This window comes from Onychostoma macrolepis, chromosome 03, assembly GCF_012432095.1.
Source record: "Onychostoma macrolepis isolate SWU-2019 chromosome 03, ASM1243209v1, whole genome shotgun sequence".
Taxonomy (NCBI): Eukaryota; Metazoa; Chordata; class Actinopteri; order Cypriniformes; family Cyprinidae; genus Onychostoma; species Onychostoma macrolepis.
The window spans coordinates 49,344,479-49,358,879 of NC_081157.1; the positions used below are offsets into that span (position 1 = coordinate 49,344,479).

Consider the following 14,401-nt stretch of genomic DNA (forward strand, 5'->3'; position numbering starts at 1 on the left):
TATGAAATCTAAGACAAAAATAATGTTTTCGGACATGAAAGGATAGATGTTATCTTTTGTTTTGATGTAAATTACTTACTAAACGCTAAAATGCCAATAATTTATGCCACAGGGAGATCATAGATGGCGGTTTTTCATTGTATTGCATTAATAGAAAGCCAAATAATATAAAGATTTGTAATACAAAGGTTTTTTTCCAAAACCAAGTTTTTTTAGTGTTTTTGTGCCGTGACGGTAAGGGCGGGAACATATGTGACGTAGCCACGCGTACTTACTAGAGCGTCTCATTCTAGCGTTTATATGCCGATGAGGACTCTAGCCTACAAGACTCTGAAGGACTGAACTAGGAAGGACGCAGCCTCGGTAGGATCCAGCCTTCCGTTTGAGAAACACCCAACGTCAGAAGCGTCTTACCTGGGCTGTGGAGAAAAAGAACTGGACTATTGCTCAGTGGTCCAAAGTCCTCTTTTCAGATGAAAGTAAATTTTGCATTTCATTTGGAAATCAAGGTCCCAGAGTCTGGAGGAAGAGTGGAGAGGCACAGAATCCATGTTGCTTGAAGTCCAGTGTGAAGTTTCCACAGTCAGTGATGATTTGGGCTGCCATGTCCTCTGCTGGTGTTGGTCCACTGTGTTTTCTGAAGTCCACAGTCAAAGCAGCCATCTACCAGGAAATTTTAGAGCACTTCATGCTTCCTGCTGCTGACCAACTTTATGGAGATGCAGATTTAATTTTCCAACAGGACTTGGCACCTGCACACAGTGCCAAAGCAACCAGTATCTGGTTTAAGGACCATGGTATCCCTGTTCTTAATTAGCCAGCAAACTTGCCTGACCTTAACCCCATGGAGAATCTATGAGGTATTGTGAAGAGGAAGATGCGATATGCCAGACCCAACAATGCAGAAGAGCTGAAGGCCACTATCAGAGCAACCTGGGCTCTCATAACACCTGAGCAGTGCCACAGACTGATCGACTCCATGCCACGCGCATTGCTGTAGTAATTCAGGCAAAATGAGCCCCAACTATGTATTGAGTGCTGTACATGCTCATACTTTTCATGTTCATACTTTTCAGTTGGCCAAGATTTCTAAAAATCCTTTCTTTGTATTGGTCTTAAGTAATATTTTAATTTTCTGAAATACTGAATTTGGGATTTTCCTTAGTTGTCAGTTATAATCATCAAAATTAAAAGAAATAAACATTTGAAATATATCAGTCTGTGTGTAATGAATGAATATAATATACAAGTTTCACTTTTTGAATGGAATTAGTGAAATAAATCAACTTTTTGATGATATTCTAATTATATGACCAGCACCTGTATATCATTGGGAAGTGGGGGTATACTGTTGCTAGCATCAAGCTATTCATGTTACCTTTCCTGTTAAAAACCGCTTGTTAGCATCATGCAAGCAACATGCTAATTTAATGCTAACATGTTAATCATGTTAGTATGTTGCTAGCATCATGCAAATCACATTAACAGCTTTTTTAAAACATGTTAACATCATGCTAGCAACATGCTAATCATGCTGATTTTGTTTTAACATTTACTTGTGTTAACATGTTGTTAGCATAATGCTAACACAATTAGCATGTTGTTAACGTGATGCTAACACGATTAGAGTTACTATTAGTGCCTAGTGCCGAGTTTTCCCACGCCAAGCACCACTCATTTTCTTCAGAAAATGTACAGTGCCCTCCACTAATATTGGCACCCTTGGTAAATTTGAACAAAGGTGGCTGTGAAAATAAATCTGCATCATTTATGCTTTTGATCTTTCATTCAAAGAATTCACAAAAATAGTTGAAGTAAAACAATTGAAAGTGGGGAGAAAATCTCATGATGAAATAAATGTTTTTTTCTCCAATGCATGTTGGCCACAATTATTGGCACCCCTAAAAATATGAGGTCAGTCAGGTTTAGATGTTTTTTTTTTTTTCAGTTGGCATTTATAATCCTGTGGAACAGGAAGTCATGACTGGACAATGTCATGCTCCTAGTCACCCGGGTGTGCTAAAAAATGTAAATATGAATAGGAATATACTTCAGAGATATTTTACTCAATAAATCTTATAATGGGCCATTGTTGGATCTTCCATCAGGACAATAATCCAAAACAAACATCAAAATCAACACAAAAATGTGTCACTGAGCACAAAATGAAGCTTCTGCCATGGCCGTCCAAGTAGTCTGACCTGAACCCTGTAGAAAATGATTGGGGTGAACTGAAGAGAAGAAGCACCAACATGGAGCTGTGAGTCTGAAGGATCTGGAGAGATTCTGTATGAAGGAATGGTCTCTGATCTCTTTTCAGGTGTTCTCCAAACTCTTCAGGCATTATGGCAGAAAACTCAGAGCTGTTATCTTGGGAAAAAGACGTTGCAATAATTGGGTGCCAATAATTGTGGCCAACATGAACTAGAGAAAGCATTTATTTCACAATGAGATCCCCCCCCCCCCAAACACACTTTCAGTTGTTTTACTTCAGTGAAAGGTTAGAATTTTGTGAATTTTTTGAATGAATGTTCAAAAGGATAAATAATGCAGATTTATTTTCACAGCCACCTTTGCTTATATTTACCAAGGGTGCCAATATTATTAGAGGGCACTGTACATATTTATTTATTTTTATTTATATATTTTCATTTAACTTTTTGATCCACAATGCCCTGTTGGGGCAACTTAATGGCTACACTTTGTTCTGCACTATGTTCCACCACTTTAAGACAAATGGATTTGTTTTTATTTTTTATTTAGTTTATTTAGATAGGGACAGATACAAAAAACATAGATACACTTAAACCGTCATCTGATGTATGCATCATAGTGTTTTTAGCTAATTTACGACACTTGTCCCTAGTAGGGATTTTGGTTAAAAATAAAAATATTAAAAATAAGATAGAAATGAAAAAATGAAATGAAGTTAAAAAAAAGCAAAGCAAATATACAGAGAAAGCACAGTGTAAAAATTAAATATGAGAACAATTTTTTTTTTTTTAAATGGCTAATATTGGGATGCATTTCAAGTGGTCTGGCAGAGAGTTCCATAATTTTGCCCCTTTTATTGAAAAGGAAAAATTGTGTTTGTGTATTCATATTCAAGAGATTATAAGCTACATGCAGCTTTTTTGGGTTTGCATCGAATGTTCTTCGACTTTTATACATAATAAATTTGTTCATGAATAAAGATTGATCTGTTGAAAGCAGTTATTTTGAGTTAGATGCCAAATGTTCTCCTCCTCATTACCGTGGGAAGTAGGGGTGCTGAGGGTGCTGCTGGGGCTGCGATGTTAAAAATAAGTAAATAAAGATTTTGTAACAAAAAAAAAAAAAAACTCCTTTTATTAATTTGTATATTCATTGAAATTAATAGAAAAAGGAAGCCTAAGCATACAATGACAATAAGCAACAGTAAAACATGAATTGAGTTGAATCAAATTTATTGTGAAAGTCATTTCAACTTAAACTGACTTACGAAGTCGTTTTTGCCATGACTTTTTGATCACATTATTACCTGTAACATGTCTGTGCCGTACCCAAATCAAGAAATTACGACCATTTCTACAGCCACGTGACGAGAGTGATGCGAGACACTATGATCCAAAAGCGCGAAAGCGCAACTTTTGTTAATACAAGTTTAATTTCTTCATTTAATATAAGCGAGTTTGTCTTTCTTGTTGCTGTGTTTTCATTAAAAATAAATCAATAAAACAATGAACCACAAACTAAGCAATTTGTTTAAAAAGAGGGAAAAGACCTTATTTGGGTTACAATGCAATTCGTCTTATTCATTTTGTTAATAAAAGTTAGATGTCTAATATAGGCCTATGCAAATTTGCCATTGTACTATATATTATGGCTGATGTGTTTTAATTAATAGGCTAATAATTGTAAAGAAAGGGGAAATCCAAAGACCGTTTATTCATTTGTGTTACAATGCGGGTAAAACATATTTCCCTTATTCAGTTTAATATAAGTGAATTTGTCATTGTACAGTTTTATTGTATAGCCAATCCAAAAACATTTTATTTATTTGTTACAACGCGGGTACACTCTTAAGAAAAATGCTTCTTAACAGTACCAGAAAAGGGTTCTTCAGCTTGTAACAATAGCAGAACCCTTTTTGGTGCTAAATAGAACCCTTTTTATAGGGTTCCATAAAGAACCATGCTTTGAAAATGCTATATAAGACCTTAATGGTCTTTTTAATGATAGTTTATTTTCATGAATATTAGTACATTAGTATATTTATATATTTAATAGTATTATTAATATTGTTTGTATATATGATTTATTAATATAGTTTTTTACCCCTCTATCTGCCTGGTCTTATATTATCTTGTAGCCTCTATTAGGATTTTTACATTAAAAAAAAACAACAACAATAGCATGTCAATTAGGTACTTTTATTTATTTATTTTTAATGACATGCGAAATTGTAACAAAAATGACAGTGCTCTAACAACAGTTATTAGCAGAATACATTAATAAATGACAATTTACATTGAGCATAAATAAATACTTAAAGTAAAACAAAATAGAAACAGAAAATAGTGTGATGAAGACCAAGTTCCAGTGAAATACTGTATTTTCATAATCCTCTATCATTTCATAGTCCATCATTATGCATATTTTGGTGTGATTGAGTGGCAGTTTCTCTCTGCAGGTGACGAGGTTGTAGGATGTGACCGCATCTGAAATGCACAATTCAGTTTACAGTTACAATGTGTCCATTTGTTTATTTAAAAACAATTATGTTCACAAAGGCCAAAAGTAGCAAAAAATGGACAGTATGTGAGCCCTTCACAATCTTAAAAGAAAAAAAAGTGACAAAGTCATGGGACAGCTTTATAAAACCAAGTAATAATTAAAAATATTCTAACAGTATGGATTATAAATTCAATATCTCTGTTGGAGAAGAGGAGAGAGGTATCCTCAGCTTAAAAGAGCTGCTCACACTTACATGTGACTAAAAAACTAAAAAGAGAAAAGAACATGTTTGTTTGGAAACCAGTTAAAACTTAAATTTGTATTTAAATGTAAGAATGAAATCCTTTACCTGTTGAGAGAACACACTCTCGGTCTGTGTAGCTGTATCACTGAACTCCAGAAAATCAGTAATGAGGAGCTTTGACAGTTACAGATTTGAAAAGCAAAAGAACCCTGAACTCTAACACAAAGAACCATTTCAGCATAAAAGGGTTCTTCAGGATGCTATGGTTCTAAATATAACCGTTACTACATGTAAAGAACCTTTAAAGAACCATCCTTTTTTAGAGTGTATATGTGTGTGTGTACACGGTCACTCATTCATGAGGATCCATTGATTGTTGCGAGATGTCTCGTGTGATAACATTGTGTGGTAGGATCTCAGTGGACCCTTGAATGCATTGTTTCCCCCTTTCTCCTAAATTCCGGATTGGGATTGGGATTTTTTTTGTTGTTGAAATTCTTTTTTATATATTTTTGCTTCACTCGCTTTTTGAACCAAAAGACAGAACTGATTTCCACGGAAGGAAACATTTTTTTTTTTTTTTTTTGGTCATCTGAAAGACTGGACTGAGGAACTTTTAAAAAAAGAAAAGAAAGAGAGACAAACACATACACTGGTTGCGTACCACACTTTATTAATGTAATGTTTTGGTGACAACAATTGTTCTATATTTGTTATTTCAATACAGTTCATGTGAAATGGTAATTTGTTTGGTTATCAATGACTTCTGGTTGTACCATTCACTATACTATAATCCAGTGACCCTAAATTGAGTATCTGAACCTAGCGTGTTTAGAGGAGGGTTACACTGTTTACTTGATATTGACATTGATATTGCATTTTGCAGTGTCTAACATCAGCTTCTATGGTGAAGAGGATAACTCTTTAAAGAGGATATTACTTTATATCCCCTCCAATTTTACAAGAAGCTATGAGACCCAATTCAAATTAAAGTCATTTTTATTTGGTGCTGAAGAAATGTAAAATCTGGTTACGTAATCATACATTAATGGACAGAGTTAATCCCATTTAATCTTACAACTATTTTTTTTTTTTAATTATTATTATTATTATTATTATTATATATTTTTTTTATAATAATGATTAGGCATCCAGACAGATCATTTCCATGCTGCTTATACTACCCTGCTTAAAAAAAAAACCCTATCTTAAAATTGGTAATGATTTCAGTGGTTATAATGGAACATAGGCCTACTGATTTTAATGGAAACTGTAATGGACCCTGTGGGTTTCTACTTGGTCGCCTTCTATTGGTGGCTTGTTAAAACCAATAAATCTACAGAAACCCATTTTTAGAAGATGATGGTTTGTAATATTTGTAATGGTAGCCTATTTGTAATGGAAACCATTAGAATTTCTGTGGTTTCTATTGTTTTGTTTTGCTTTGTTTTTTCAGCAGACTATACTGGGTCGTGAGTGTGCAGGATGATTACTGACGTACAGCAGGGTGATCACATCGGAGCGAAGAAGTTAAGGAAACGTTACACTAGCGTTATGGGAAAGTAAAGTTAACGTTTTTATATTTAAAATAACATTATACAAACCAAAAACTAAAGCTTGTAAAATGCTACTTAAAGGGGTGGTTTACTGCTTTTTTTCTTTGCTTGATTGTGTTTATGGGGTTCAATATAACATGTCTTCGTGTTTCGTTTGTTAAAAAACGCCTTATTTTTCATATATTTCACTGTAAGCCGCTTTCTCCTCTGTCATTTGAACGACCGGTTGACTTCCTGATTCTATGAAACCACTCCCTCAGAAACAGGCAATGGGCTCAGATTGGTTAGTTGGGCCGGTGTGTTGTGATTGGCTAAACTGCATACTGCACATTGTCCGGAAACTTCACGCCCATTACCTTCATGGGTGACAGCTGCATGTTTTCCGATCAAATGTAAATAATGGTGTCAATATTGCCGTATCAGTTTGAGCCAGAATCAGACCCAGAAAGCGGTAATGAAGAGAGTCAAGCAGAACTTCCACAAGCACGGCTCTTACAAACGTTTCTGAATTAAGTTTGCTGTTGTGATTACATATAATTTTTGAAGTTTGTACACATTTGTCTTATACACACAAAATAGCATCGAACTAACTGGCTACTATAACCAAACAGCGTTGGCTTGTGTTTACGTTCTTGATCAAATCGAAAAATTACGTCATAAAGTATACATGGAAAATACATTTACAAAATTAGTACATAATTACAAATCCGGGTCCAAAATGTTTGTACACGTTTGTCATAGACACACGAAATAGCTTTTAACTAACTGGCTACTAAAGCCAGCGTTGGCACTTGTTTACGTCCTTGATAAAACTAAAACATTACATCTGAATTTATACATGCAAATACATTTAAAATGATTAAATCTTACTTACAGGTTGTGGCCCAACAACTGCTGCCTCTGGTTTTAAAGCTGGAACTGCTCCATGTTTTAGTAATAGTTTCTGTGTGAATCCGGCATTGAACTCGTGTAGATTCTGGAAGCTGTCTTCCGTAAAATGCGCAGCACAGAGAGCTAAATTAGGATTGTACTTGTCAGGAACATAATCAAACATAAATTTTAAACATTGTTGACGAACTACAGCGTCCGTAGGAAGGCCGAACACAGAAGACCTGACAGCTGGGTGAAAATAACACCGTTTCGACGGCATGGCTACAACTCTCCACTATAACTCTTCCTCTTCGAGAGAGCCACAGAACATGGCCTTGCCCCCTCTTTTGCATGTTCCGGAGGGAGGGGTTGATGGGTTTATTACTTATGCAACCCGGGAAGTATCTCGTTGTAGTCCCATATGAGTCGTTTTTGTAGGCTTTAAACTTCCTGATTTTTAAAAGACGATATCTCCGCTTACGTTGAACTTTCAGCACAGCAACTTTGCAGATACTGTTCATGCACCAACAGCAACATTACACACTATTTAAAATGAAAAAAGTGAAATCGCAATAAACCACCCCTTTAAACTGTGTAAATTGTGTTTGATGCTAGTGTAAATATGTGAAATACTGTTGGTCTCACATCAGAAGACTCGACGCTGACTGAATGAACGCGTGCTAGTGAGGATGTCATCAACAGCAGATCATTAAACAATTCTATTTAAAACAAACCATCAAACAAAAATAATGGTTTCTAACAGACAGACAGCAGTCTTATTCAATCTCAGTCATGTGTGCAGTAAAATATAGTTTATCAGGCAATTAAAAGCTTTATTGAGAAATTTAAAACAGAACATGCTCTCAGTAACGGATAACAACACAAGAACAGTTTGTAAAAATCTTCTACTTCATGTCAGAATAAGCAAACTCCAGGTGACATATGCATTATAAGACAATTGAACATTATATTAAACTCATAAGAAAGAACAATAATAAAACTTTCTGACATTTTGGGCATTGTTCATTTGGGGCGGAACTCCTCTGAGTTGATCTGAATCTCACAGTTCAATCTGCTGGTGTTGAAGATGAAGATGAACTTTATTCAAGAGAAAATTTTAAATTATGTTTCTTTGTCCTGTTGCTTGTAATGTCTGGTTAGGACAGATTTATCCAGATGATATTTTATTGCTTTTGTTGAGGACGCAGCATCAGATCTGAAAGTGCTGGATCTGAAGATGATCTACTTACTGTGATTGTTTTTGGGATGACTATGTAGAGAAGATGAACGATTGAAATGCTTCCCACATGCAGTGGTATGGATTCTCTCTGTGTGGATCCTCTCATGTCTTTTCCGATGTGTTTATTGACTGAATCTCTTCTCACAGTGTGAATCCTCTGGTGCTGTTTTAAACTGCTCGCTGAAGTAAAAGTCTTCTCACACTCAAAGCACATGTACTCTTTCACAGCAGAATGTATTTTCTGATGCATTTTCAAACTTTGTAAATATGAAAAAATTTCCACATAAATGACATGAATATGGCTTCTCCTTTGTATGAACTGTCAGGTGTTTCTTCAGGACTGAAGCCCAGAAAAATGTTTTGTTACATTGATCACATGAGTACAGCTTCTCTCTAGTGTGGATGTTCAGGTGTTGTTCAAGATGTCCTGATTGTGAGAAACTCTTCCCGCACTGATCACAAGTGAATGGTTTCTCTCCAGTGTGAACTCTCATGTGCGCCGTGAGGTGTCCTTTTAATGCAAAACTCTTCCCACACTGATCACATTTGAATGGTTTCTCTCCAGTGTGGATCCTCTCATGTCCTTTCAGGTCTCCTGACCGACTGAATCTCTTGTCACAGTGTGAACACTTGTAAGGTTTCTCTCCGGTGTGAATCATCTGGTGCCGTTTCAAATGTTTAGCTGTAGTAAAAGTCTTTTCACACTCAAAGCACATGTACTCTCTCACACCAGTATGTATTTTCTGATGTTCTTTTAAATGTTGTAAACGTGAAAAACTCTTTCCACAGAAATGACACGAATGTGGCTTCTCCTTTGTATGACATTTCAGGTGCTGCTTCAGGACGAAAGCCCACAAAAATGTTTTACCGCATTGATCACATGTGTACAGCTTCTCTCTCGTGTGGATGTTCATGTGATCTTTGAAGTGTGATGATCGTGAGAAACTCTTCCCGCACTGATCGCAAGTGAACGGTTTCTCTCCCGTATGAATTCTCATGTGAACATCAAGACTTCTTTTGCATGTGAAACTCTTTCCACACTGAGTGCAGGTGAAAGATTTCTTGGCTCTTCTTTTCTTTAAATCTATTTGTTTGCTTTGAGAGCAACTCAAAGGTTTTTCTCCAGTTTTAACATGTTTTTTTATCTCCTCGTTTTCTTCCATCAACTCTGAAATAAAAGTAAAAATAGTTAATTTTCAGTAACCTGTAAAAAGCAGTGAAAGGTGGACATAAAGGCTAACCCTGATGTAACAGTGAAAAGTAGACAATTGCCACCAACCCGTTAGTTCTTCAGTATCTTCATTGTGTTTGATTCTGCAGGGTTCTGGGTCTCTCATCTTCTCTCTGTCCTCTTTAATAAACTCAGTCTTTGCAGATTTCAGCTCTTTCTGATGCTTTGATGCTTGTCTTCACTTGTGAACTGATGGGAATATTCCAGCATTTATTATTGGTGAACTGTTGAATGTGAGATTGTTTTGGGAGGAGCTTCACTGGACATGAATGTCTGTGTGGAAAAGCAGATTTGCTCAGTTATTTTTATTTATTTTAAAACCAATTTACAGATTTAAACATTTATGTAAGTGAAACAGATGTCCTCCAAGTTTTATATTTGAAGAGACCAGAGCTTTACAAGTACAAGGTGTTGTCTCTTTGTAGATCATTATATTACTATATTAAAAGTAACGGCATCAACACAAAGAGCACATCAATTTAAAATACTCATTCAGTAACACTGCAATCACACATGTGCTAATTCACACAATCTATGCATTTCTGCTTTGTCTGTCTTTCTATTGTTAACATTTATATCCATATTTTATTTTTCATTCTGCCCCAGTATTAACTTATAAGATATCTGTCTAGAAATATAGAACAGACTACAATGTAAATTCTCCAAATATAAATAACAGTAAGAATGAAAAATTCAAAACAGACATTTGATGACACCATCTTCGTTAACAATTAGAATCAAATAACTACACTAGAGCACATCTAAATGTAGTTTGATTTTCTAACAATTACATGCAGAGCAATTCAATTCAATTTATTAAATTATTAACATGTTTTAGTTATAGTTATATGTGCAGTAATTGACAGTGATCATACAATCTTCTTCAAATAGAAAGAGTACCACAAAGCAAAAACAACAAAAAAAAAAGTCATGTTTCCAGTGTATAGCTATGTCTCTTTAAAATATCCCACGAGGCTCATTATACAGACTAATTATATGAAGTAGTTAGCAGCACCTGTTCTTAATTGTAACCATATAAATTAACTATAACAAATTTAATCTGCGAAAGTTAATTCTCAAAAGAGGAATAACGTTATAAAAAATAGCAGCAGAAAAATTTGATAACGGTTCGCATCCATTCCTCACAGATCACGAGACACTCAAACAATCATTCACACGAACTACAAAAACTCAAAATCGCTCTGGTGAATTTAACTTGTTTTACTCACATGCTAAGCGTTTAAACCGGTGTTCTGGCGATTTGTGCTACCCGCTCATATCGCGCTACCTCCCGTTACACACAAACCGCCGTGATCTGCTCACACCTCCTCCTCAGAAGACTCGACGCTGAACGTGAACGCGCGCTAGTGATGACGTCATCGCCGCGAGGCGGGATCAATGGCAGATCATCCAAAAAAAAATTAAAAATAAAAAATTCTCCAAACTACAGGTGCGTCTAAAAAAAAAAAAATAGAATATTGTGAAAAAGTTAATTTTTGTAACTTATTTCAAAAAGTGAAACATAGTCTAGATTCATAACATGTAAAGTAAAACATTACAAAAGTTTTTAAAGTTATAAGTTTTAATAAGGTTTAATTTTGATGATTAGAGCTTAAAGCTCATGAAAGTCAAAAATCCAGAATCTCAAAATATTAGAATATTTCCTAAGATCAATCAGAACAAGGATTTGCAAAATAGAAAAGTTCAAGTTCTTTAAGGTATGTTGATTTCTGCACTCAATACTTGGTCGGAGCTCCTTTAGCACAAACTCCAGCATCAGTGAGGTGTGGCATGGAAGCGATCAGCCTGTGGCACTGCTGAGGCACTATTGAGCCTTCAGCTTGTCTGGATTGATGGATCGACTGCTTCTCGTCTTTCTCTTAAAAATATCCCATAGATTCCATGTGAGGTTCAGGTCAGGCATGTTGGCTGGCCAATCAAGCACAGTAATATCATGGTCCGCAAACCACTTGGAAGTGGTTTTGGCACTGTGGGTGGGTGCTAAAGTCCTGCTGGAAAAGGAAATCAGCATCTCCATAAAGCTTGTCAGCAGATGGAAACATAAAGTGCTCGAAAAAAAATCTCCTGGTAGATGGCCGCATTGACTTTGGACTTGATCAAACACAGTGGACCAACACCAGCAGATGACATGGCAGCCCAAATCATCACTGTTTCTATCAATTTAGCAAATTTAGCAAATATTTGCTGAATGAAAACTAATTTCTTTCAAAAAATAAAAATACTGACCTCAAGCTTTTCAACGTATATTGTTACAAAAGTTATATTTTAAATAAATGCTATGCTTTTTTTTTTTTTTTTTTTTTTACTTTTTATTAATCAAAAATCCTGAAAAAAGTATCACAGGTTTCCAACATTTATTATAAATCAGAATGGCATAAAATGTATTTTAAAGTATATTAAATATTTGATCAAATAAATGCAGGTTTGATGACCATAAGTGACTTCTTGCAAAAATATAAAATAGTAATGTATCCAAACTTTTGACCTATAATGTTTTTGTTGTTGTTGTTTACATTGCCCCTGTTTTACATTTGAGCCCCTGCCCCTGAGGAACTCTCTGCACGTCCCTGTTGCTTATATAACTGTGTATGTGACAAATAAAAATCTTGAATCTTGAATCATCTCAACGTGTACTGTAGGATCACGGACACACTCAAACAGAGCCAGTTTGGAGAGAAATAAAAAGCACAGAAATTATTTAAATGCAAAACCGACAACAAAAAAAAAAAAAACACTGAATGGTCGAACTTCTTTTTCTGTTGCTTGATTTGAGTGCTGTGTGTACAGAGGTGTAACCAGGCAAAATGCATACAGGTCGGCAGGTCTGCATGTATATTATATATTTTACAGTATTATTGCTTACTGTACTCTATTCTGTAAAATGACAGGAGATGTCAAGCTGTCAAATATAATAGAAAAGCACCATAAAAACAGTCCACATTCTGTTCTTCATTCCAAGTCTTCCAGCGCAGAGCAGAGCATTGTGTCATGTGGACTGATAATATGGTAGGTATTTTTAAACTTTGACTTTAATTAAACCGTCCCTCTATGTAAAAAAGCTGTGTAAAAATTATTCTAAATGATGTACTATTTGTCATATACAACATGCATGAAAGACAAATTATAATGTAAAGGTGTGTGCCAATCATTCGTTATTGTTAATGACAAGAATTTTTTCTATAAAAATAGATAGCATTTATATTTCTGTAATGTATTATATTTTTCTGTTAGTAAGTGGTGTTATAAATTGCTGTGTGTAATGAGCTGGTGGGTTTATGGTGTGGTGTGCCTCTCTGTGCCAGAAACTCCAGGGCCACTTTCTAGTCCCAGTCCGCCCTGCTCATGACCCATCCTGAAAACCAGTTTCACTTCACTGTTAGACATTCAAAGGGTTTTTACTGTAACTTAAGTTACTGTAATTAAGATTTACAGTAGCAAACTGTATTTGATTTATCAGTATACTACTGTAATTCATTCATTTTAATATAGATTTCATTAGATTTTATCATTTTTATATAGAATTCATTTTATTTTTTACTCTACATAGGTACTACTGGCATTCAATTAAAACAGACACAATAACTACAAAATATCAAATTCTTTATTTAAGACATTGCATGTATAACACTTAAAAATACAGTCTTCCAATGCTGGAACAGTGCATCATGCAACTTAAGAATGTGGTTGTTGTTAGTGATGGTGAAATGAAGCTTTTCAAAGCACCAAGGCTTTCCCCTCAAGTGTATCGTAAAAAGGTTCATTACTCGAAGCTTTCCAACACTGCGCACACTAACGACATCTTGTGGTCAAAAGGTGAAGGTAATGCATGTCCCAGATGGCCCATTATTATAATAATAATCATTATTATATGAATACTGTTGATTGTTTCATGTAATAAATCACTTTCTGCTCTAAAAACCCCAAAAGCAATAAAATAAAATTCTTCTGAAATTTTACACACACTCAATACAACAAACAGTGCCTGAGTGGATGGCATCCAACATTATCTCGCAACATGATCTCACAGAATTCCATGTAAGGACACGGACTTAATTAACCCCCGAATCTGTGGCGGCATCACGGTAGAAGTGATACCAATGTAAGTCAGTGACAGGCATCAGCCGTGCTCCACTTACGGATCTACTGGTTCAACACTTTAAATAGGAAACCCTTAGCATCAATATGCCGACGCGATATACTGGGAAATTTATCGTCATCATTATTGTTCAGAAGTGGGTAGGTTTAGGGTAGGGGTGGGGTCAGGTACACCAGTGAAAGTATAGATTTATATACAAAATATAACTGCATCAGAGTCACTCTTTTTACGTGGTCCGATGCAGCGCTGGTGTTGAACCAGTGAATCCGTGCATGGACCACGGCTGATGCCTTCTGTGAGCCGAGCACGGAATTTTCGGCGATACCGTGATGCCACCACAGATTCAGGGTTAATTAAGTCCGTGAACATTACACGGAATTCTGTGAGATCAGGATGATGGCATCACTGTCTTCGGCTCCTGTTGCCT

The 14,401-nt window shown here is 35.6% G+C and overlaps 1 protein-coding gene across 1 annotated transcript; it reads right to left on the reverse strand.

Annotated features, from left to right (window-relative positions):
* Positions 1–8,193: 8,193 nt before the first annotated feature.
* LOC131537103 (zinc finger protein 239-like) lies at positions 8,194–11,302 on the reverse strand. Its single transcript, XM_058770374.1, has 3 exons — positions 11,087–11,302; positions 9,906–10,130; positions 8,194–9,794 (listed from the first exon to the last, which is right to left on the reverse strand). The coding sequence occupies exons 2-3, from the start codon at positions 9,961–9,963 to the stop codon at positions 8,830–8,832; spliced, it is 1,023 nt and encodes a 340-aa protein (XP_058626357.1). The 5' UTR covers positions 9,964–10,130; positions 11,087–11,302; the 3' UTR covers positions 8,194–8,829.
* Positions 11,303–14,401: the final 3,099 nt, after the last annotated feature.